Raw genomic sequence first — 26,419 nt, 5'->3', positions numbered from 1 at the left:
ATCAACCAATCAGAGATCAGCTCCCATTCCCTTTAAAAGCCTTGGAGCATTGCTGTTATGATGGAGGATTTACACCCTAATATTTTTATTTGTAATCTTCTGCATGTGTGTGTGCTGCTGTGCGTCCCTGTGTGTGTGTGTGTGTGTGTGTGTGTGTGTGTGTGTGTGTGTGTGTGTGTGTGTGTGTGTGTGTGTGTGTGTGCCGCTGCGTCCTGTGTGTGTAACAAGCATAGTGTGTCCCCCTGTGTGTGTGTGTGTGTGTGTGTGTGTGTGTGTGTGTGCTGCTGTGCATCCCTGTGTATGTAACAAGCATAGTGTGTCCCCCTGTGTGTGTGTGTGTGTGTGTGTGTGTGTGTGCTGCTGTGTGTCCCTGTGTGTGTAACAAGCATAGTGTGTGTCCCTGTGTGTGTGTGTGTGTGTGTGCTGCTGTGTGTCCCTGTGTGTGTAACAAGCATAGTGTGTGCGCGCTGTGCACAAGCCTATAAGCATCTTACTAACGCTCTGTTAAAATAACAATGAAATGCTGCGTTATTGACTTTAGACCAGGTTTTTGTCGGTCTTAAACTAGCAAACACACTTTGTCGGCGGGCTGTGCGCTGCGCCGGATGCGAGATAGGACCCTAACTGTTTCCCACGTTATCTCTGTGTGTGTCTCTGCAGAAGTGTGTTCTGTATTGGCCGGAGAAGAGGGGAATCTACGGGAAGGTCGAGGTGTTGGTCAACAGCATCAGAGAGTGTGAACACTACACCGCTCGCAGCCTCACACTCAAGGTACACACACATTTATTCACATTTCTCTTATTTCTTAAAGCTATTTCATATTAATGAATGTCTGTTACATCCAAGCCATTGCCAAATGAGTTGATACAAAGCTAATTAAGGGTTTTCCCTGGGTTTTAGATCGCTTACGTGCACTTGACGTCATGTGCTCATTTGCATATGAGTGACGTCATCACGCAATTATTTGCATACAATTTAGGGGTTGTCGGTTGCAGCAAGGGACAGATTACTAAAGGCAACATTTGGAGGAAGCAGCATGTCACTAAAATGTAGAATAGCTGCTCCGCCTTAAGTCAGTGAGCCTATGCTGAATTTATTCGCTATCTCCGTGGCGCTAACCCATTCACTTTAACCAGGAGCAGCTAGCAACCAAAACACGGGAACTTGGCTCGGGTCTTTAGGAGTTTTAGCATTTTAGCACCCAAGACTTGCCTCATGGAGCTTTTTTCACAGCAGATATTTTGACTTGTTATAGTAGGAGAAGCACAGCTGAGATTAATAACCTTAACGATGGCTCAGTTCCATCAAGTGTCCCAGTAAGATATTTCAGTGAGTCAGCATGAACAATACCAGGGCCTCTCCTAAGTGGAATGCAGCCATCAGTAATGGTTTAATACCAGGACCTCTCCTAAGTGGAATGCAGCCATCAGTAATGGTTTAATACCAGGACCTCTCCTAAGTGGAATGCAGCCATCAGTAATGGTTTAATACCAGGACCTCTCCTAAGTGGAATGCAGCCATCAGTAATGGTTTAATACCAGGACCTCTCCTAAGTGGAATGCAGCCATCAGTAATGGTTTAATACCAGGACCTCTCCTAAGTGGAATGCAGCCATCAGTAATGGTTTACTACCAGGGTCACTCCTAAGTGGAATGCAGCCATCAGTAATGGTTTAATACCAGGGTCACTCCTAAGTGGAATGCAGCCATCAGTAATGATTTAATACCAGGACCTCTCCTAAGTGGAATGCAGCCATCAGTAATGGTTTAATACCAGGGTCTCTCCTAAGTGTTGCCATTATTGTACTTAAACAGTGGAAAAGGTCAAATAAATCAACAGTAAAAAAAACAACAACCATACAACCGGGAACTTTGCCTTAATACTTGTCCTATTGAAACTTTATTTCTTCATTCAGAACACAAGAGAAAATAAGAGTTGACTTGCAAAACGTAATGAGCTAAATAATTGTTTTTCTCGATTATTCTTTTTTTGTAAATCATTGGGAGCCGAAATCATAATCACGATTACATTTTGATTAATTGCACAGCCCTAGCCATCAGTAATGGTTTTGAATACACCTGTGTTTTTTCCTACTATGACATGTCAACATGTCTGCTGTGAAAAAGGTCTGTTATTTTAGAATTCCTCCTGGGGGGCGACAGAAACTCTGCGCTGTAACTTTAAAGTCTTTGCTTGCTTGTTTGGAATTCAAATTGAACGTGTTCTTGTATGTGTGTGTGTGTGTAGTGTGGGAATCAAACCCGCGTGCTGCAGCATTACTGGTACACATCCTGGCCCGACCACAAAACGCCCGACTCCACGATGCCGCTGCTGCAGCTGATGGAAGACGTGGAGACGGACAGACGGGCGGCGGCCGCCATGGGGCCGGTCATCGTCCACTGCAGGTAAAGAGAGACGCCGAAATGGGAAACTTCTTCTACTACTTTTTAAATCAAAGCTAAAGACCTATCTTTTTTATGTTGCCTTTCTTTAAATAACTGTTTATTTGTTATACTGAAGTTGCATTGATGACACTGTATGACAGTCAATAACTGCCTTTTAATGTTTAATTTCTTATACTGCACTGTAACTTTTATTTGCGTATTTTACCTCTCAGTTCTTTAAATTCTTATACTGCAATGTCAATTTTATTCTTGTCTTTTAATGTTTTCATTTGTTTTTTAATCGTTTTCTAACTGCTCTTTAATGTTTTATGTAAAGCATAATTACCTGTTGCTGAAATGTGCTATACAAATAAAGCTGCCTTGCCTTGCCTTGCCTTACTGCCGTAAAAGTTTGTGAAGTAACTCCGTTACCCACGCTGCTTTTGCTTGCAGCGCCGGGATTGGCCGGACCGGCTGCTTCATCGCCACGACGATAGGCTGCAGACAGCTGCAGCTGGAGGGTGTGGTGGATGTTCTGAGCATCACCTGCCGGCTCCGAGCCGACAGGTAACATACACTCAAATACTTCAACTACCAGAGAGAGGCAAAGCCTCCTCCCCCCTCCTGTTGGACCTCATTTTGGAAAAAAATCGGTCCGGTAGTGAACGGGGAGAGACAAATAATGATTTGATACTGTTTGAATTGAGCCGTGAATTACACATACGGTGTTTGTCAGTTTGAAAGATCATTTTGCAAGTCAAGAAAGTCTCAGTTTGTCGTAAATAGGGTTGGGTATTGTTTGGTTTTTTTTTCGATTCCGGTGCTAAATCGATACTTTTAAAACGGTGCCGGTGCCTAAACGGTGCCTGAACAGGTACTTTTCAATAAAGTTAAAAAAAAAGAAGAAGAAGAAAAAAAATAAGGGTAGTAAACAACAGTCAGTGACTTGTTTATTGCTAAGGCCATGGTCAAAATTAAAGATTTAATAATAATGTAATAACTATAACAATAACAATAACTTATTTCACCAGTAAATTGCTGTTGAACCCCAGATGGGAAAAGGGTATTTTACAATTACTGTGAATGCACCACGAGGCTACCTGTTTTAAGTGAACGCACCGTCTGTGTTGTTTAATTCCGACCATATAAACATAGTACTACTAGTACTAGTAGTACTACTACTGTATATCTATGAATTGCGACAGCGGCAGCTGCTGCTGCGCTGCAGAGCAGACTGTTACATCCTGTTGAAGTCCTCCACAGTGAAATCCAGTCACACTTTACACTGTTTAACGTTAGCTGTCAGCATTTTACCGGTGTTTAATCCAGCTGCTAGCTAAAGCTAGGCTAACGTTACATGCTGTCAGGTGTAGTGTAAAGTCAAGCACCGAAATGAGGCACCGAAACTTTCGTTCTTATTCGGTCTCGTTGCTACCGTTTACGTCGGCACCGGTTCCCTATTGGCACCGAGTTTCGGTACCCAACCCTAGTCGTAAAACTGTTGAAGTATCGGACTGTGAACATTTGAATTAGAAAGACCGCACCCTTCAGAGTCTCTAAGTGACGTCTCTTTGAAGCTACGATGTCTGTGTGTTTGGTACCGGGATGTAACGTTACTCACATGAGCAGCAGCTCCTTCTTTCTCTCCCCGGCTGATGAAAAAAACGCTGGATGAAACACATCCGGTAAGATAACGTTACATTAGCGTGTGTTGAGGAACAGAGCTAAGCTAGCTAGCTTAGCGAGTGAGGTTGCGTATATTGTGCGAGACGAGAGATGTATTTCACAGAGCGCTTTCGCACGAAACTGAGTGGTGCTACGACAAACCTACGACAAGCTCAGACTTTCTTCACTTGCTAAACTATCTTTTAAACTGACAAACATGATATGTGTAATTCATGGCTCAATTCAAACGGGATCAAATAATTACTTGTCTCTCCATGTTGTCTACCGTACATAGTTTTTACAAAATAAGGATGTTTTTTAAGGTTTTTTTCCGCACTACCCCCATTCAAATTGATTGCAAAGACGCCTTTGACCCTTTTTTGACGATTTTAACACTCTTTTTGGTGATTTTGACCTTTTTTTTATGCTTATAACATTCTTTTTGAAGCCTTTGACCCAGATTTTGATGCTTTTAATGCTTTTTTCAATTCCCGTTTCTAAAATGTGAGGATTTTTCTGCATTGAGTACTTTTACTTTTAATACTTTAAGTGCATTTTCCTGATGAAACTTCCGTATTAAAATTTTCAGCACTTTTTGCGTTTTATGCGAGTGTAATGTAAACGTAGCCTAATCATTTCTCTGTCTGTCTGTGCAGAGGAGGTATGATCCAGACAGGTGAGCAGTACGAGTTCGTCCATCACGCCTTGAGCCTGTACGAGGCCCGCCTATCTGCAGAAACCGGCCAATGAGGGCGCACCACCCCACAGGAGGCGTGGACTTAAACACCAGGAAGTGTGCTAACATGAAGCGGGTCCTTGTAGCCGGTATGATCTCCGACATTAGGGAATTTCTGGAGGAGGTCTTTGAGTTTGATGGACAACCAATAAGGACTGCTTTGGGGTGAGCCCGCCGAAGGAAAGAGGAAAGGTAAACTTCTGAAAATGGAAAGCATCCGCTCTTCTTCTTCTTCTTCTTCTTCTTCTTCTCCTCTGCTGTTTCTTCGTGTGTTTTTTGGCGAGAGGTTCTTCAGAAGAGCTCAAAAGACTCGCTTAACTTCTCTCAACTGACTGTCGGATCGTGTTTTTAACTGCAGTAATTAGACTGTCCTATTACCTCTTTACTGTCATGGAGACTTAGAAATAGTTTGACTGAAAGTGAAGGTACGTTGATGAATCACACTGTTGTGTTTCCGTGTCTTATAGGATTTTCAAAATGGTTTTGTATCGTGGTGTTGGCTGTTGGAAAATGACTGTTAGCTGGTTGCAGCTTTTGGTTAAAGCACTCAACCTTCCAGCCTCGCTGCTCTTGTGACATCCGCACTCCGTACGTTACTCCGCGATTCGGTCACCTACGCAAACCTTTTTCATGTTTGCCGTTAAAGTGATGCAGATACCAATAGAGCACTTCATTTGATACCCTTTTCTTTTTCACCAACTTCATTTCGATACCTTTTGAACGTTTTGGTGAAATTTCGTCACGATGAACTTACGCCAACTCTGTCAAATGCACTGCGCTCAACTTCACGTTGAAGTTGTCGTCTACTAGAACTTCATTTAAAACTTGGTAAAGTGTCGGTAAACTTACAGCTCAAGTAACTTAAAAAAAAATTCTAGCTTGCAAATGTTCAAATGCTAGTATTGAATAATGAACACAAAACAACATTAAGTGTTGTAGTGCACTTTCACAATCGTTTGATAACAATAAATAAAATGCGAATGACCGAAAACAATCGTGTGATCGCGTGAAAGTGTGATTAATTGCAGAGCCGTAATCCGCCCCGTGATTTCGGATCTACTCCAAAACGTAATGGGTTCTTCCTCGGCTCATGCTACACCTTTCCACCAAGTTTCATCGGAATCGGGCCGGTAGTTTTTCCGTAATTCTTCTGATACCCCTTTTCCACCAACAAGAACCAGGTGCTGGTTCAGAGCTAGAGCTAGTGCCGGTTCGGAGTTGGTTCGACTGACGAGCCTCCAAAGAACCGGTTTGCTTTTCCACAGAGCTAAGGAGCCGGCACAGAGCCAGGTCTTACATCACTGTATACGTCTCATCTGTCCCAGCAACGTTAGCGCGGTCGCGGCGCCAAACACAAACACACCATCAACAATGGCGGACGTTGCTTTGCTATCGATGTTCGTGGCTTTGCGGACCGACATCGGCGTCCAAACTCGGTGGATCCAACGTGTTGGCGCGGCTCGCCTTTATAGTGCAAGAAAGCAGCTCGTTTCCTCCTCTGACCACTGCTGCTGCTGCTGCTGCTGCTGCTGTCGTTTAATCGCGTCCATCGTGTTTATCTGCTAATTCAAAAATGGCGGTCACAAGTTTCTGTTCGTCTTGTTGGTGACGGTAACCCCAGCCGCTGACGTAAACGGTTCTTACTTCTTCTTGGCCCAGCAGTGATTTGTTGCTACTTAAGAACCACTTTTACCGGTTCGGAGCTGGTGCTTTGGTGGTCGAAAAACAAAGAACCGATTTGAAACCAGGCTCTGGCTCCGAACCAGCACCAGCTCTGCCTCGGTGGGAAAGGGGTATGACAGACACACAAACGGAACCAAATACATGACCTTCTTGGCGGAGGTAACGCTAGTAATCGAATACAACTTCGTGATCTTCGTTTCCACAGACTGTGCCATTTTCACAAGATGTAAGTGTTGTCCGCTGCTCGGTAACTTACAGAGACCCCGAGAAGTCACAAAAGGGTTTAAACTCCAGCCATAGATCACAAGCTGAAAGCTGACAAACCAATCTAATGACAAACGTAGTTCAGCAATCTCCGTAGAGGCTAATTCTAGCATTATTAGTTCAGTGTTAATCCGTGTGCTTCAATGTCAATAAATGGATGCTAACCTATAAGCATATTATGCTATTATTAGCCCGCTATGCTAATGCAATATTTTGTTAAAACTAATTAAATCTAGTATTCCACTGCTAAACCGTGCTCGCAAAAGAATAATTTCTTTGTTACAGCAATTATTTTTATACTTTCCAACACGTAAGGCTCCCATGAGGCTTGGACTGCAGTCTAAGAATTATGGGAGATGTAGTTTTCGAGTGCTTTGTGTTTCATCTTCATCTGTTAATGTAAAACTAAAGAACTTTTCTGCTTCAGTCCCTAAAGGTAGGAAGCGGAATTGTCCGTTACCGCTGTCGTAATGTCTCATTAGCCGCTTTCCGACCAGGTAGTTACAGGAACGTAGTTCTAGGAGAAGTCCTCTTCTAAGCAGATCTACTAACTACTCTCCCCCAAAACCGTTTCAATTTGCATTCGCACTGGCCAAGTGGCCACAGGGACTATAGGAGGGGTAAGGGAGTAATGCAAGCACGGCAACGGTCTTTATAGCATTAAAATCAGAAAACAAATAGGCCTACACCAAAAAAGTATGAACTACTTACTAAATCTAATGTATATCGCATATTTGTCATAATTTAAACAAGTCTCCCAAAGAGAAAGGATTTCTCTCTCTCTGCCGGCTGCGTTTGTGTGTGTGTGTGTGTGTGTGTGTGTGTGTGTGTGTGTGTGTGTGGAGTTTAACCCTGAAAAGACCGTTAACCCCAGGTTCCCGTTAATCTTAATCTAAACAAACGAACCGTCAACGGCGAAATAAAAGCCTCTTATTTACGAGAGTGGTCTGAGAGACCTCCAGCTGACAGCGGGGGGTCTCTGAGCAGGACATGGCCCAGCGACGAGCTCGCGGCCGGGGCAGGCGCCTGCCGGCTGTCGCCTCACTTCATGGAGCTTCTCACCTCCGAAAACTTTGAAGCAAATTGTCAATTCGGCATCAATTTCCGCAAGACTGCCGATATTCGAAATGTTAACAGTTCATTTCTGGCCTAAAACGTAGTCAGAAGTGAATTTAGTGATGAATAAGATGGCGAAAATTGTTAAAATTGTCTCCCGTTGTTGGTCTGTCTGTACCGGAAACTCGACCCTCGTTGATCCTAGGTCCCTATGCTGAAAAGGGAACACAGAAAAGACCCTGCTCTCTAGTAGGAGCTGAAAGAGTTACAGGAACTGCAGTCAGAGGGACTTAAAAATCCCCAAATTGGTCCAGTCAGAACACGAGAAAAAAAAAAAAAAAAAAGAGTTCTAGGAATTTTATGTTTTAGGAACTGCAAAAATCCCTCTGGTTGGAAAGCGGCTAATATGTCTCATTTGAACTACAGAGCCGCTATTCCAGGGGTCTCAAACTCAATTTCACTAAGGGCCACACTGGAAATGACGATCCCAATAAGGGCCAGACATGTAGAGTTTATTGACATGCTTTTATTTAACAAAAAAGTCAATTAACTTTGTATTATTGCATGTCTCCTATAGCTCTCTCCCATACAGTTTGGTTGAGATAAAACCCTAAAAAAGTCAGCAAAAAAGTTTCTTAGCCATTGTAGAATTTACCAAGTCATGTGAAACAAACATTACATTTTTAAAAGCAGCTGCCACCCAGCCGACTCACCACAACCTGTTTCACAGCCTGAATATTTTAAAAAACTCTCTCCTTCTGCGGGGAATTGAGTCTCAAAGTCGGAAAATCTGTTAAATTCTGCACGGCAGTGTCGCATAATTACAGTATGCAAAACATGCAAAACAGTGATATTTTTTTTGGTGTGGTGCACAACTAGTCAGGCCAGAATTAGCTGTGAACCTAAATTGAAATGCGAGCCTGATCAAAATCTGGATTTGGGCTGGATTTGGCCCCCGGGCCTTGAGTTTGACACATGTGTGCTACCCGATCTGGCAAACTTGCATAGTGCGGTTATAGCAGAGGGCTGCAAAGCGAATGCAGAAGTGCCATTCACCCTGTTAGGAGTTGATGAACCATTGAAACGATTTTGGAAACTATTAGGTAAAGGTATTTTAAGGTACGTTATATTAAGGTACGTTATTTTAAGGTACGTTATTTTAGTGCAAGTTTGCCAGACTGGATAGCAGATCTGTAGTTCGAATGAGACATATGAATTAATGGTAACGGTAATGGACAATTTCGCTTCCAACCTGTAGGCGGAACGAAGCAGAAAAGTTCTTTAGTGTTGCGTTAAAATGATCTTAGAATATGAACTCAATGCACTCACCTTCATGTTAAAACTTATAGAAATACCAATGGATCAAATCTAGGGCTGCAACTATTGATTATTTTCATTGTCGGTTAATCTGTCGATTATTTTCTCGATTAATCGATTAGTTGTTTGGTCTCTTAAATGTCAGAAAATTGTGAAAAATGTGGGTCTACAAAAAGCCCAAGATGACGTCCTCAAATGTAGAACAATATTCATATTTAACAAGAGGAGAGAAGACACTAGAACAATATTCATATTTAACAAGAGGAGAGAAGACACTAGAACAATATTCATATTTAACAAGAGGAGAGAAGACACTAGAACAATATGAACATTTAACAAGAGGAGAGAAGACACTAGAACAATATTCATATTTAACAAGAGGAGAGAAGACACTAGAACAATATTCATATTTAACAAGAGGAGAGAAGACACTAGAACATATGAACATTTAACAAGCTGACATCAGAGAAGTTTGACTTGTTTTCATTAGAAATGACTCAAATCGATTAATCGATTTATAAAAATAGTTGCAGATTAATTTATTGGTTTATTGTACAATTAATCGCTTAATTTTTGCAGCTCTAATCATAGACTGTTAATAGTAATGGACCGGGCATGTGTAATGTTGTGGAGATCTGCTATGAGTCGTCGACTCCAACCAGCCATCCAGGTTGTGGATGTGACGATTTTAGACGAGAGGGAGGAGCCACGTTACGTTACACACTTTGGCAATCACATAACAGCCACGCCCTAAACACCCCCTGCTTTATCGCCGATTTTAAAATCAACAAGACCATAATTCAAAAAATTAACACCATTCTGTGTTGCAGAAGACTTAAAACTAGCGATTGAGACCATAAACTCATCATGAAAATGTTTACTAAGGTAATAAATCAAGTGAGAAGTGGATCACTTTCTCATAGACTTCTACAGAAACCAAACTCCTTTTGCAACCGCACGTGTCGCCCCCTGCTGGAAGTCAGATATAATGCAGGTTTAAGGCACTTCTGCATTTGCAGCACTTCGCCGAACCGGATGCTTTGTCCACTAATATTTACAGTCAGTGGCTCTAATCAAACGTATAAAACACGTGAAGAACTGGAGGCTTGTCAATCACTTTCAGTCACGATATATTTCATCAAAACTGAAATTGCTGCTGTAATGTTTTTCAGTTTTCAGCACCTCTGCCAAATTGAGAAACATAATTTTCTGAGAAATGTTTTGCTGCTTGGTGTCAGAGTTTACACTCGGTGTCGTAGTTAGCCTTGTTTATTGCTTTGACAATTCCCCTGTTGTGTAATATGTTGCTTCATACCAAAAATGTGAAATAATTTGCGTCGCAATGGTGCGGTCATCTCATCGATGTGCTGTTGTAAATTCTTATCTAGCGAATACGTTATTTTTGGTGTATCAAAGTAATAATAACTTTATTTTTATACTGTTTCTACATGTTTTTTATGTGTTTTAGCAGCTATCAGCTATTTGTCGACTCACATTAAAGCTCGCTATTTGGGGGTAGAAACCTCATCTATAAATCACCAACTTAACAGGAACTGGACGAATTTAACAGTTGACTTTTTTATCTTTTATCTGAGCCCCAAAATCAAAGTTTGGACACGCATTGACACTGCCTTAAAAATGTCAAAATATTAAAAGAAAAAAACCAAACTATTTGAGTGCCAGTGCATTTGGAGAGAAAAAAATGTCAATAAAAGAGTGAAGTTAAGTGTTAATACGTCCAACGTATTTTAGAATAAAATGAATAGGTGGTTTTTGTCAGTTCCTGGTTGACTTGTTTTAGAGATCTGAGGTTTCTACAGTAATGCCAGAAACGAAGAACATTACTCATCTAACCTGCTTTCTGTGTGAATGGGATATCACATTTTACAGTACAAGTTAAAGTGCTATTAAACCTAACATGGGTAATTACATTTTCAATGGACCACAAACACACAGAGAGATCTTGCTGCTAAAACTGGGATCGTTGGGACCGTTGGGACTGTTGGGAAAATTGGGACAGTTGGGAAAAGCCATTGGGACTGTTGGGACAGTTGGGAAAATTGGGACAGTTGGGAAAGTTGGGACAGTTGGGAAAAGCCATTGGGACTGTTGGGACTGTTGGGACAGTTGGGAAAATTGGGAAAGGCCATTGGGACCGTTGGGATAGTTGGGGAAGTTGGGGAAGTTGGGAAAGGCCATTGGGACAGTTGGGACTGTTGGGACAGTTGGGACTGTTGGGGACGTTGGGACAAGCCATTGTGACCGTTGGGACTGTTGGGACAATTGGGGAAGTTGGGGAAGTTGGGACAAGCCATTGGGACTGTTGGGACTGTTGGGGAAGTTGGGACAGTTGGGAAAGGCCATTGGGACGGTTGGGACAGTTGGGACTGTTGGGACAGTTGGGACAGTTGGGACAGGCCATTGGGACTGTTGGGAAAGTTGGGACAGGCCATTGGGACTGTTGGGACAGTTGGGACAGGCCATTGGGACAGTTGGGACAGTTGGGACAGGCCATTGGGACGGTTGGGACAGTTGGGACAGTTGGGACAGGCCATTGGGACAGTTGGGACAGTTGGGACAGGCCATTGGGACGGTTGGGACAGTTGGGACAGTTGGGACAGGCCATTGGGACGGTTGGGACAGTTGGGACAGTTGGGACAGGCCATTGGGACTGTTGGGACAGTTGGGACAGTTGGGACAGGCCATTGGGACCGTTGGGATGGTTGGGACAGGCCATTGGGACCGTTGGGATGGTTGGGACTGTTTCCGAGATATAACTGTTGTGAAAAACTAAACTAACACATTAACATTCAAAATGTTTTCGTGTCCCTCTAAACTTCTGCTGTGTTTGTATTACAGCTCGGTCAGAGGACACCTGAAAGTGATTTATACCTGTATTACTAATCAACCTGAATGTTGTAACAGTCCGGAATATTAGCCACTGAGTAGTTCTGTAACCTCTTTAGCTACTCTATCTACATTATATATATATATATATATATATATATATATATATATATATATATATATATATATATATATATATACATATAATATTGTTACCTATAATCTGTACATAAACACTGGACATTAAAACGATGGAACTCTGACTCTCATTTTCTCTGATTCTTACTGACTGTTGCCTGCTGTGAAAATCAAAAACCTAAATGTGCAAAATATTCAGAACTATTGAATTTCAGGGCAAACTATTTGACAGTGAAATCCAGATTTTGAGTCGGCAGCGTACGTTAATCTGTAAAAAAAAAAATTGATTTTAGGGTTTAAATCGATCTTCATATGAATGATCCGATATTGGTTCATAAAATCCTGAGACGATCTTTTAAAGAGGCTAAAGCTAGACAGAAGATATTGGTATCATAGGAAACTAGACAATCTAAGGAATCCATGTCATGCTAAATAATGCTCCAAAGCTGGGCAACATTTTTGGCGAGGGAAAAACCGCTAATTTCCCCGATGCATGGCTTTAGGTCTCCGTCTCTCAGCACACCCTCTGCTCTTAACAAAGCACTTTTTCTGTCTCTATGTAACTGCTTTGGGGGTCATTTCTGGGGGTGCCTTGTACAATTTACATTAGTTCTGTGAGTCTCTTTCATATCCAAGAAACTTTGGTATTGTAACTTAAATTTCCCAAATCTATATTGAATTGAAACGGAAATCAAATCAAACTGGGAACTTGTGAATTGGAATCGATTCAGGAAATCAGTGGCGTAACCGAGCCCTAATTGTTCGGTGTCGTGGTTCTCAAAACATCCATGGATTCACTAATTTGACTTGAATTGGCAGTGTCACACGTTAAGGGTGGCAACCGGCAAAAAATGACCGAAGAAATCTCAAGAAAAAACATGATTCGTGGAGCACAGAATGCCCCACACAATTCCCCCAAAAAAGTTGTATTTACCCATTTATGCCAAAATCCACGGAAACGTATTGCATCCACCTGAGTAAAAAATACTAGCCATGTTTTTCTTAATTTCTTTTTTGCAGCTCGGAGCGTCTTTTAGAAGTTGAAGAAAGTTCAACTTTTCTGGGAACAAAACCGCCCTACGTCAAGTGCTTTTTACAGCCGACCAATAAAAAGCGGAGTAGCCAGACCACATGGAGTCGGAGCTCAGCGAGTTATACAGTATGACCGGGTGATCTACAGGTCGGTCTCTCTCTCTCTCTCTCTCTCTCTCTCTGTGTGTGTGTTTAGTAGCTCCGCTCCACATAGCACTCTAGCAAGAATTCTGTAGTAGCTGTTGTTATAGCAACAACAGATGCTCTCGGCTGCTTTTTGGAATTAAAACGCTTCCAGCATTTATTTTCACTACAAAAAGCGCCCTAGTCAACTTGTTCTCATCAAAAAAGACGCCAAGTGTGAACATACCCTAACATAACTTTTTCAGGAATTTTGGGATAAGTTTTCATGACAAAGTAAGACTGCTCTTTTTTTTTTTTTTTTTTTCTGAAACATGGAGATAGCTTAATGAAGTTCATTTTTGGAGCTTTAACTGTTCCTAGAAACTCACTGTCGTATAAAATGAGAGAGTGAAACAAAGCCAGAGAGGAGGGGAGCAGGAAGGAAGGAAAGAGGTGTGGGTGACTAAAAGTAGCTCCGACCAACTGAAACAAAAGCAGTTTGGCTTTTAAGGCCAGACAGGGCAGGCGAAAACACGCTTTCTATTGAAAGCACCGGCCAATTATGAGATGTTGTGCTTTCAGACTAATGGAAAAAAAAAAAAAAAAATACATTTAGGTGTTTATATATATATATATATATATATATATATACAGAAACACACACACAGTACAGGCCAAAAGTTTTCATGACTATTTACATTGTAGATTCTCACTGAAGGCATCAAAACTATGAATGAACACATATGGAATTATGTACTTAACAAAAAAGTGTGAAATAACTGAAAACATGTCTTATATTTTAGATTCTTCAAAGTAGCCACCCTTTGCTTTTTTTGATAACTCTGCAAACCCTTGGTGTTCTCTCAATGAGCTTCATGAGGTAGTCACCTGAAATGGTTTTACCTTCACAGGTGTGCTTTGTCAGGGTTCATTAGTGGAATTATTTCCCTTATTAATAAAAAAGCACACACACACACACGTGCAAATGAATAGGTTAATGCCCTATTTGCCCATCAATCTTAAAGTGCTCATATTTTGCTCATTTTCAGGTTCATCATTGTATATAGAGGTTGTACCAGAATAAGTTTATATGGTTTAATTTTCAAAAAACAACATTTTTGTTGTACTGCACATTGCTGCAGCTCCGCTTTTCACCCAGTGTGTTGAGCTCTCTGTTTTAGCTACAGAGTGAGACATCTCACTTCTGTTACATCTCTGTTGGGAGTCGCACATGTGCAGTAGCTAGGTAAGGACTACTAGCCAGTCAGAAGCAGAGTATGAGGGCGTGCCCTGACAGTACCTAGGTAAGGACTACTAGCCAGTCAGAAGAAGAAGTGACCACGTCTGTCTCTGGAGTAAAGGCTGGACTACAACAGAGCTGTTTGGAGCAGTTGGTGAACAGTGTTTTCTGTTGGAGATGGTAAGTCCCTTTGGGGGGGGACTTTGGGCTTTTTCACTTTGTAAACCAATAACATGCACAAGAAAAGATATATAACACAATAAAGGAAAGGGGAAAAGCCAAAAAGCATAATGTGAGCATTTTAAGAGAAATTATAATACATATAGTTTTGTAGTTATTTTTTACCCCAATTCACCTAAACTGCACTTTAGGTGAAACTGCACGGAAAATCGTAGAGGTCTGAAACGGTGACTTTATAAACCACGGTATACCTTGAAACCGGTAACCGGCGCATGCCTACTTTTTTATGCTTCTTCAGAACCATATTTGCAAATGAAAAGCCAAAGCAAAAGAGGGATTTAAAGTTTATTTCAGTCAAGTTTATTTGCACAAAGATATAAAAAAGGTACATACAATAGATGTTAAAAACAAGGTATTCCAGTGCAAGTCAGGAGAGGGAAATAAAAGCATAAAAGGCTTATTCAGAGTCCGAAAAAAAATAAGTAAAACATAATTCCTCTACCAAAAAATAGAAAAATAAACAGGTCAACATAATAGTCAAAATGTGTATATATATATACTGTATAGTCCCAAAGAAATACAAAAAAGATAAAGCAAACAGAAATACAAGCCCATAGAGTCTGATAATATACAACTTTTGTGAAGCCAAGAACTAAATTTACACCCAAGAAACGATCAAAGACGCTGTCAAAAGACAACGCTGTCGTGAAAAGAAAGAGACCAAACTTTAAACTCCACCACGGTGTCGTCTCGTGGGAACCAATCAAACGCTCTGCGTCTCTATTTATAGCGTCTACCTCTGCGAGCGCGGCTAGGTGCGCTGGCGTTATTTATAGCGTCCATGCGGGCAGGTTCTAGCCGGGCCTTTTTGCTCTGACTCACAGAGCTGTTGGCTCTATTGAGGAAGTCCTTTAGTGACTCTCGGCCTCTATACACTATAGAGTCTGACCGACAGACAGACAGGAAGGGAGACAGACGGCTGAGAGTGAGACAGGCAGGGAGTGCAGAGGAAAAAGACTGTTTGAAGTCGGAGTCGAGGACGCACACGAGACCGAGAGCCGGACAACGCAGACTAGATTTATGGGAAAAAAGACAACTGTCAAATAGGGATTGATTGTTTTTCCGAGAGGTATTTTGAACGAGTTGTTGTCCAGCTGTTTCTTTTTCTAGAAGGACTCTGTGCACGCTGAAGACCGACCGCTGAAGACAGAAAGAGAAGAATACTTTCTGTCTCAGAGAGGGAATACAGACGCACGTCTTCTACCTCGGCCGCAGGATTATGGTGCAGTTGGTTCGGTCTCAGGATCTGAAGGAGGATCAAAATGCTGAAATGTAAAGTTGACCCAGGTTCTCTCTGCCGTCTGTGCTTCACCTCGCTGCTGCTGCTGCTGCTGGTCCGGGTGAGTCTGCTCCCGTTATCTCGCAGTTTCAATTCGATTCAACAACTTTATTATCCCTCCGGTTGTCAGATTTGACCCAAAAAGTTTCTATGTCAGAAATGTGGGTTTTCTTTCAACCAAATTGTCAAAAATAATAACATGGATGGTTCCGTACAACGCTCTTCGCAGGTTAAATGAATGATCAGTTCACTACTTTCATTGAATGTGGGTGTTTTTATTCAATTTTATAACATTTGAAGAAAATAATTGAAAAAAGAACTCCGGAAAAGTGACAAAAACGTCAGAAAAAGTGACAAAAATGTCAGAAAAAGTGACAAAAACGTCAGAAAAAGTGACAAAAACGTCAGAAAAAGTGACAAAAACGTGAAAAAAAAGAACAAATGTCCAAAAAAAAACACCGGGAAAAGCGACAAAAGCTTCTTACGGTTTAAATTTTAAATTAAACTAAAAGTTGCATGGTCGATGGGAAGACAACACAAGGGTTAATCCCACTAGGGGCAATTAGTTAAGAGCAGCTCCAGACAACACACAAGCCTACACACTAGAGAGTAGATAAATAATACTCAAAAAAAATAGATTTGATCCATTTAAAAAGAGAATTCGAGTGGCGATTAGTTTTAAAAGCAGGTCAAATAAGAACATGATCCACAGGATGAATTCCCAAATGCAATATCGAGCGTGTTATGTCTGTTTTTGTGCAACAAAGAGTAAGAAAACGTTCCAGGACATTAATATGGAATAAGAAATGTCCCTCGAATCCGCTTATCTCTGCTGTATCGTCCATTTGAAATGTCCAAATCTTTATTGATACTATTTAGTAACACAATTAAGAACTATAATGTTCTATTTTTCTTCTAGAGATGCTCCGTCATGCTCCTTTAAGGCACTGGTTCTCCAGCTTTTTTCAATAATGTTCCCTCTTTGAACAGTTTTTTAAGCCATGTACTAGGGGGTACATGGCTTAAAAAACTGTTTTCACCAGCGTGAATAATTTTTGGTAGAAATAAAAAGTCTCTATAAAGAGGACGAATACAGCGATGTCAGCGAAAGATTTACTAAACAACAGCCTTGGACCTGGAAAATATTTTAATGCTGATGGAAAAAGGAGACAAAAACTTGGAAAAAGACTGTAGAAAGAAGGAAGGAAGGCAAGAATAGGTCCAAAATAGTCATAAAAACTTACACTAGGGCGACAGAAGTGACAAAAAATTTCCAAAAAGCGACAAAAATTTCAAAAAAAAAAAGACAGTAGAAAAAAGTCAGGAAGAAAGGCAAGAATAGGTCGAAACAAACGACAAAACCTTTAAAAAAAAGTGCAATATCGAGCGTGTTATGTCTGTTTTTGTGCAACAAAGAGTAAGAAAACGTTCCAGGACATTAATATGGAATAAGAAATGTCCCTCGAATCCTCTTATCTCTCTCTCCATCTTCCATTTGGTGCTGCCATTCAGAATCTTATTGGCGTCCATTTCGGCGTCTCGCGCTCGCCATCCACTCAAAACCTAACGTTAGCGTGCTACTCTTTGGCCGGCTCGCCAGCCCAAACCAGTGTGTGCGGTGTGCCTGTTGTCGTGTTTCCAATTTTAGCAGGGGTTATGCAAAATATCATATCATGGTCTTTTAAATGTACCGTCATGCATAGGAATTTGGAATTCAGGCTGAGACTGAAAATCTAAAACGATGCAGTTTCTTTGAGAGAAAACGAGATATTTCTCTCTGAGAAGTTTTGTCGAAATGAAGAGATATTTGTCTTATTATATCAAGAAATGTTTGTCTTTATAAACGAAACATCTTAATCATTCTTGTTCAGTCAGAAAGATCAAGATGATTTAAAAAAAGTTCTTTATTTTTATTTGATTGGTTTATTTGATAGGGACAGTGCATATTTATGAACATTGTTGTATAAAAAAAAAAAAAACACCATGAAAATATGCCAGAATTAGTAAAAAATCACTACTTTTCATCTGCAGTCCCTAGGCAGGTAACATAGGACTGACATAGAGACAGCCAGCAGTCAGACAGCACTCATTCACTATAGATTAAAAAGGTACACATAATGGGGACATATACATTGACAAAAATAAAATAAAATAAAAAAAGACATGATGACAAAGACATTATTCACTCTATAGTGCATTCAGTTTACCAGTGAAAGGGTCTGGGTGATGAAGTGTGTCAGTTAAAAGTGAGTGCATTTATTCTAGGAGCCAGGAGACAGACAGACAGACAGACAGACAGATTTAGAAGGTGTTGAATGTAGGACCCTCCTATATGGTTAGGGGCAAGCTATTCCACACAGAGCTTTCACCATATCAGCCCCCTCCCTCTGGACCTCCCTCCCCATACACATCCGTTACTGTACTGACCTGGACACATTCAAAACACACCTCGTCAGATTAGCTTTTCACATAGAATAGTTTTACATTTCTCACCTCATAGCTACTGGTTTTATTGTTTTTAATTGCTTCTAATATGCTTGTTTTTATTGCTTATCTGTTTTTAATGTGCTATATATGCTGGTTTTACTCTAAAGTGTCTTTGAGTACCATGAAAAGCCCTATATAAATAACATTTATTATTATTAATACGTTTTGTCCAGAAGTAGTGCGTCTAAATGGTATCAAGTCCCCATTTACAGAAGCCTGAAGTCTTTGGGAAAAGCCATGCAGCGGAGAATTTCAAATTTGACCTGTTTTATAAGTTTTCTGTATCAGAAATATGGGTTTCTTTCAACCAAATTGCCCCAAAATAACTTGGATGCATGCATGTATGGAAGCCATGCAACATTCTTCGCAGGTTAGGGGGGTTGTCTCTTATTTTTTGAGGGGGACAAATCTACCTCTTTAAACTAGGGATGCACCGAATCCAGACTTTTGGGGTTCTGCTGAATCCTGAACCCCCTGGTAGAGATGGTGCTGACTCCTCCTCCCATCCTCAGTCCATGAACCCAGTGAACTCATGAATGAAGTAAACAGGGACTGTCCTTCCTTTGCCGTACCTGAAGTTGCTGCATTCTGGCTGCTGTCTGGAGATTCCTTCGTGCACAACTCGTATTCTTTCAGATGTTTCAGACCAGATGTTGTAACAGCGGCCATGTTGTGTATAGTTTAGGCTCCTCGCCACCACCAGACCAATCAGCATTGAACAGATTGAACATGTAGCTGGACTTGAATGGTCTTCTTTTGACTGAAAGTTCTGCCAAACAACAACTTGTTCTGCTCACCAGATCCATTTCCACTTCCTCACAGCCTGCTGCATTGAACGCTCCACCTACGTAAACACCTTGCCGTAATCAACGGCGCCGTCACTACGGCGACCAGCGCAGTGCGCCGAGTGCAAGCGTAGGGTTCGGTTCTGTGGGAAAAAATTCTAAGGTTCAGCAGAAACCAGAACCCCGTCAAAAAGCCCAAATATTCAGCCCAATCAGAAGCCCAATCCTGGATTCGGTGCATCCCTGGTTTGAATATAATCCATGCACAAGGTCAGAGGTCAGTTGAACCCAAAAAGTGATTCAACACAGTTACGGTTCTTTAAATAGCTGCTGCTTATTAACTACCACCTCCTGGCCGCAACACGAAAGAGCCATTGTTTTTGAGTTTTACAGATTTTGACTAAACAATAGCCGGGGCTTGTTTAAAGTAGTAGATTAAAGAAATGTTCAGTTTGGGCTTGTATGTTCCTCCAGATAATACTCCCACTAATGGAGGGAGGAGAGAACTAGAACATGGATCTGCCAGAGTCTCTTTACATAATTAACAAAAACAAAAGCTCATATTAAAAGGGTTATTCTCTCGCTCATGACTGTGTGTTAAGCACAGAGCTGGTTAGCTTAGCTTAGCATAAAGACGAAGAAGAAGCAGGGGGAAACGGCTAGCCTGGCTCTATCGAACACCTTTAAAACTCCCTGATTAACATGATACACTTACACTCACGCTTACACCGCAGATGCATTCTGGGATAGGAGAAAAATAAATGCTCCGGGTTGTTTGCATTTATTTAAACTCCACGTGTCAAACTTAAAGTAGCATATCAATTTAGGTTCACAGTCGGTGTTGGGCAAGTTACTTTCAAAATGTAATGCATTATAGATGACTAGTTACTGTCATTTGAGAGTAATTAGTTATATTACAATATTACTGTCTCTGAATTGTAATGCGCTAAACTACTTTTGAGTTACTTTCACCAAAATAACAGCAGAAGTATGACTTGGCAGGCAGCTTGTGAATTTCACCACCAAGTCTCCTCTTTATCCACTTTAATACATCATAGATTATTCATAATATTTTGTATAATTAATATGAATATGCAAAGTAATTGAAGCTATAAAAATAGAGAAGTAAAACGTACAATAGGCAAGTAGGAGAAAATGAAAATGCTCAATTAAAAGTACCTTACAGTTGAATTGACGTACGACATAGTTACTCTCCACGGCTGATGAAATGTAATGGTGTTTACGTGTAGCAAGCCTCGACATTAATTCCCGACATGTTTCTACCGGTCAGCGGCTCGGACTCGCTGCTGTCCGCGCTGACGTAGCGTCACCTGTTGTCGGGACACAGACGTTGTCCCGTACCGTCTCTGGTTCTGGTTCTGGTTCTGACCGCGGGGAACGGTGACGGGACAGCTCGCTTCAACCCAGCGTAATAACTCCTGAAAATAATGTCCATCTCGCAGATGTATCCGTCTCTGCAGTCATCTCAACCATCGAACACAGCAACAGGAAATAATACTCTGGCCGCGAGGCCCGGTCTGATAATAGTTACACAAGAGACAGAGACAGAGACAGAGACAGAGCGACAGGCTGCCGTTCATTTTCACTGGGAGGGGCAGTTTGCAAGCGACGAGCTCGCCGCTGCCACGAGCAAGCCGGGGCCAAAATAGACAATAAGTCTATTTTATGCAAATGCTGAGCGATGCCACAAAGCGACAGCCAATCGGAGTGAAGGCAGAGTGACGTAGGTCAGTGGCTCGAGTCGAAGAAAATAATTGAAGAGGGCGCAAAACGCTTCAGGACATCGTTATTTCTGTACATATCTGATATGTTTTGGCATTTTATCTCATATATTTTGTTACTTTTATAGAGAAGTAAATGCTTTTAAATCCAAAAACATCGTTCTTGTGACTTAAAAAGGTATAGTGGAGGATTTTCCCGAATTTTAGAAAAGAACCGCCCTCTCCACTTTTTGAAAAAATGCACATGCGCAACACTCTACCTGCTCCCGAGAGGGCACGCCTATTAAACGTGTGCACGAGAGTGCACTGTTTACAAGTTGCTGTCGGCATGGCTCATACGAGCTACTTTCAGAAAGGAGATTTGCACTTTTTCACAAATTGAGATGTTTACCGTGTGTGCGCGGTGCGTGACTTGTGCCAGGGCTAGCATCGCTAATCATAGCTTACATCAACTTTCACTAGCAGTGATTTTAAATGGATTTCTCCAAATAGCCAAACTTTACCTGTCGAGTAGAAACTTGGCAACTGAGGCATCAGTGGAGAGCCCAACCTGTGCTTTTAGCGCACGCCAGCGTGTGAAACATTCTCCCAGAAACACTCCGGTCTTGTTTCTTTCTTCAGAGGCCTTTCTCTTCTTGTCGTACAATTCGTAGACACTCGTAGCTCACCACACATATACACCTGAAAGTATTCATGTGCAGAAAGCGAAAACTACCCTAGGGACGAGCACGCACGACGGCCTTACGTAAACATAGCGCCAGAATGATTGACAACTAGGAGGACCAATAGTCTTGATGATCCACCCGGAAAAAGAAAATCCTCCACAATACCTTTAACAATACCTCTGAAGTAACTTTTAAGACGTGCTTGAAGGTAGCACCGGAGAATTTCTGTTTACTGTTGCCAAGCAACCAGGAGTAGGCTATAGGCACGCACCAGGAGCGCCCACAAGCGAGTGCATGGCGCTCTCAAACTGTGCAGCCTCTGCTCAACCCGTACAGCAGGCCGCAGCAGCCTCTTATTTCAATACAAACAACATCCGATATCTAATCAGAAAGCACTAACGGTCACAACCATGTCTAGGATTTTCAGAAAAATAGGGGGAGTGGCCAGGTGAGCTCAGAAAGTCAAAAAAAAAGAAAGGTGGCGCTGAGATGGTCAGACTCAAAAGGAAAAACAGGGATCGTGTTGCTGTGCTGTGTGTTGTTCATTCATTCACCATCCAAAAAATGTATCCAAAAAAACTGCATTCATATGGCAACACTATAAAGCAATTAAGGCTAATTTTGTGTTTGAATAATTGATTTGAGTCTCAGTTTTTTCAGAATAAAAGCTCTGATAAAGCCACTGTAATCTACCGGCTCAGCGGTAAACAGCAGACAGACACACTGTCACGGGAACCAGGGAATGGAGGACCCAAATGCAGAAAATTCAGAGAATAGAATTTAATGACAAAAACTTACAAAAGGTGTCCAGAGGTTGGCATGCAAGCAAACACAAAAGTAGTCCCAAAAAGCATGCAGAACACAAAGAACATCAAAACAAGGCACACAGCGACAGCTACAACACACAGACAGAACGTAATGTTATAATCCAACAAAGGACAAGGAAAACACAGAGATTAATATACACAGGGTAACAAACACTAACAAGGGACAGGTGATACAACAGGTGGAAGACATCAGGGCGGGGCAGAACCAGAAAAGGCGGGAAACGAGCAAAGACAGGAAGACAAGTGAGCAAGGACGTAACCAAACAGTGGAATTCAAAATAAAACAGGAAGTTCATGAAAACAAGCAGAAAACACAATTAGAGCGGGGCAGATGTGACACACAGTTAGATATCAGATAGTCTCGCATCGCCAGACCTACAGTATCTCCAGCAATGCAAGACTATCTGGCTACCCCACAGATGCATTCTGGGATAGGGATAGAAAAAAAACTGCTCTAGGATGTTTGCATTTCTTTAAACCTACAGTACAGGCCAAAAGTTTGGACACACCTTCTCATTCAATGCGTTTCCTTTTATTTTCATGACTATTTACATTGTAGATTCTCACTGAAGGCATCAAAACTATGAATGAACACATATGGAATTATGTACTTAACAAAAAAGTGTGAAATAACTGAAAACATGTCTTATATTTTAGATTCTTCAAAGTAGCCACCCTTTGCTTTTTTATTAATAAGGGAAAAACTTCCACTAATGAACCCTGACAAAGCACACCTGTGAAGGTAAAACCATTTCAGGTGACTACCTCATGAAGCTCATTGAGAGAACACCAAGGGTTTGCAGAGTTATCCAAAAAAGCAAAGGGTGGCTACTTTGAAGAATCTAAAATATAAGACATGTTTTCAGTTATTTCACACTTTTTTGTTGAGTACATAATTCCATATGTGTTCATTCATAGTTTTGATGCCTTCAGTGAGAATCTACAATGTAAATAGTCATGAAAATAAAAGGAACACATTGAATGACAGTACATTGTGTAATTTTTTTAGTTGATTCTTAGCAAAAGAATATTTGTTCTTTCACAAATATGTGCTCATTCATGTGTAGTTACTTCCACCAACTAATCAAAGTATTCTCTTAGCGTAGAATCTGCCATTCAGAATCATTCAGAATACATACGAGCGACTCGAATGACGGCCGCCACGTAGCGCCTCCATCTTTAAAAGACATTAGCCAAAGAGGGACATACATCGGGATTTCGCCCTCTGGCACCGTGACGAATGCCAGGGGAAGATTACTCGCCAGGGAAGCGAAAAAGAGAATTAAAACGACAATGCGACAGGCAACGCAACAAGACCAAAGTTAATATTGGAGAACAGCTAGAACAGCTGAGTGTAAACGATGGAGATACTAAGAGATCATTTCGGGTTCGGCCACCGTAGGAGGAGGGGCTAGAAAGTAATATTCAGTTGGTTGTCATATACAATTTCACCGCTAGAAATTCTTGCAAAACGTAGCTTTAAACCAATCACAATCGTCCTGGGCAGCGCTAAGCTCCAGACGCAGGAACGGTGGCTCTGCTAAATAGTCTCAGGAAGGAACTTGTTTTGGTGGAACATTTGCACCCTTGCAAAAGAAAACGCCACATACAATATTAAATGAAGTTAACTGTTGACACAATCCAGTACCGTGAGATATTTAAATGAGCTGATACATGGTTAAACCTGATTGGCTCTTACCAGTGTATCTCTGTGTGTACTTCGTCCACAGCAATCCCACCAATCAGTCCCAAAACCTCCCAGTTAGAGAGGAAATGACCTAAACATATTCTTTATAAATCTTTACAATCATTCCCTGAAAGAACCGAGCAGACCTGACTTGTTCCATGACCCTAATATTCTTCAGAACTTGACATTTTCAGCGTGTAGCTCGCTGGCTCGGAGTTTGTTGTTGCTTCCTGAAGAGAACGGAGTTTGAGAACACAGAGAGAGAGAGGAGCATCCGGCGATTAACCTGGAAATGAACTGTCTTCGATGCAGACTACAATTATGAAAACAAGATATAAAAAACTAAAGTATTGTAGCCCGACAAGCCAGCCCCACATCCAGATGTTGAGGTCTGGGAACTCCCCATTGGTCAGGGCTCAATCAGAGGGGGCGGGATAAACGGTTGTCTTTCAAATTCCCCTCTGCACGCAATAGGATAGCTCTACAACCAATCAGAGCAACGAAGAAGGTAGAGAAGCTAGTTGATAGATTAAACTTTAAACTCTGAACACATCTTCCCTTTTTTAAGAATGACTTCAGTGCCGTTCTTTGTTCTTTTCTCAAAGAAAAGCTGAACTCCAAGTCTTCCAGAAGACCTCTGTTCACCAGCAGCAGCAGCAGCCATAAGCCCCGCCCACCGATTCTATACACGATGTGATTGGCCTGACCAAAATTAGTTTTTTCCAGCTCGTAAGCCAACAGAGAGTTGCTTAGACTGACCCTGGCTGCAAATTAAATTAGCTGCCGCTAGGGTGGTCTAGATTTCTAGGCTATAAATATTGTTCAGTGCTTTATCTGACTGTTTTTGGCGTCTTGTTTCCCCCGTCAGGATCTGAGCAGTGCCGCTCCCGCAGAGTCCCAGTCCGTCCCGTGTAACATCTCGGTGTCTGGACCCGTGTCCGGCCTGGACTCCATCTCGCTGACCGTCACCACGCCCGGACGCAACTGCTCCTTCACCGTGACGTCTCCGGACGCCGCGGCAGACGCCGCCGAGTGTACGGCGAGGAGAAACGAAGGAGAGGAGGAGGTAGAGACTAATGAGATCAAAGGAGAGGAGGCGGCGAAGGAGGAGATGGGAACAGACTACCTGAGAACTAACCAGCTAGGAGTGGAGGACGGAGGGAACGAGGAGCTAGGAGGCGTTTTCACCTGCGTGCTGGAGCAGCTCGAGCCAGGAACCGCCTACCTGCTGCAGGTCCAGTCCCAGAGAGATGAGGAGACGGCAAACATCACCCTGAACACCAGTAAGTCCTCCCTCAGTCCAGACATGTGCTGCACTGTTATGCAGTCAGGCCCCCCCCCCCTGACTGCATAACATAGCGTTAAAGATCCCATGGCATGAAAATGTCACTTTATGAGTTTTTTTAACATTAATATGAGTTCCCCCCCAGCCTGCCTATGGTCCCCCAGTGGCTAGAAATGGTGATAGGTGTAAACCGAGCCCTGGGTATCCTGCTCTGGCTTTGAGAAAATGAAAGCTCAGATGGACCAATCAGGAATCTTCTCCTTATGAGGTCATAAGGAGCAAGGTCACCTCCCCTTTCTCTGCTCTGAGACTTCAGATACAGTATTAGGGGACCACTAAGGTATATATAAAAGAGACTTCAGATACAGTATTAGGGGACCACTAAGGTCTATATAAAAGAGACTTCAGATACAGTATTAGGAGACCACTAAGGTCTATATAAAAGAGACTTCAGATACAGTATTAGGAGACCACTAAGGTATATATAAAAGAGACTTCAGATACAGTATTAGGGGACCACTAAGGTCTATATAAAAGAGACTTCAGATACAGTATTAGGAGACCACTAAGGTATATATAAAAGAGACTTCAGATACAGTATTAGGGGACCACTAAGGTCTATATAAAAGAGACTTCAGATACAGTATTAGGAGACCACTAAGGTCTATATAAAAGAGACTTCAGATACAGTATTAGGGGACCACTAAGGCCTATATAAAAGAGACTTCAGATACAGTATTAGGGGACCACTAAGGTCTATATAAAAGAGACTTCAGATACAGTATTAGGGGACCACTAAGGCCTATATAAAAGAGACTTCAGATACAGTATTAGGGGACCACTAAGGTCTATATAAAAAAAGACTTCAGATACAGTATTAGGGGACCACTAAGGACTATATAAAAGCATCCAACGAGCACCATGTCATGGGACCTTT

General features: G+C 41.7%; 2 protein-coding genes across 2 annotated transcripts in view; both read left to right on the top strand.

Moving 5' to 3' along the window:
* LOC120553515 (receptor-type tyrosine-protein phosphatase R-like) overlaps window positions 1-7,371 on the top strand; it is a 67,496-nt gene extending 60,125 nt beyond the window's left edge. Inside the window, exons 14-17 of the mRNA XM_039792029.1 lie at window positions 661-771; window positions 2,248-2,405; window positions 2,838-2,951; window positions 4,706-7,371. Of these exons, the coding sequence (XP_039647963.1) occupies window positions 661-771; window positions 2,248-2,405; window positions 2,838-2,951; window positions 4,706-4,799 (477 nt within the window). The 3' untranslated portion in view covers window positions 4,800-7,371. The remainder of the gene's footprint in view (window positions 1-660; window positions 772-2,247; window positions 2,406-2,837; window positions 2,952-4,705) is intronic.
* An 8,145-nt stretch (window positions 7,372-15,516) lies between these two features.
* Window positions 15,517-26,419, top strand: part of LOC120553723 (receptor-type tyrosine-protein phosphatase beta-like) — an 81,291-nt gene continuing 70,388 nt past the window's right edge. Inside the window, exons 1-2 of the mRNA XM_039792416.1 lie at window positions 15,517-16,065; window positions 25,066-25,480. Coding sequence (XP_039648350.1) covers window positions 15,988-16,065; window positions 25,066-25,480 — 493 coding nt within the window. The 5' untranslated portion in view covers window positions 15,517-15,987. The remainder of the gene's footprint in view (window positions 16,066-25,065; window positions 25,481-26,419) is intronic.

The sequence above is a fragment of the Perca fluviatilis genome, chromosome 23 (assembly GCF_010015445.1).
Source record: "Perca fluviatilis chromosome 23, GENO_Pfluv_1.0, whole genome shotgun sequence".
Classification (NCBI taxonomy): Eukaryota; Metazoa; Chordata; class Actinopteri; order Perciformes; family Percidae; genus Perca; species Perca fluviatilis.
The sequence above is the reverse complement of the archived record's forward strand: the minus strand, read 5'-3'. Positions and strand labels throughout refer to the sequence as shown.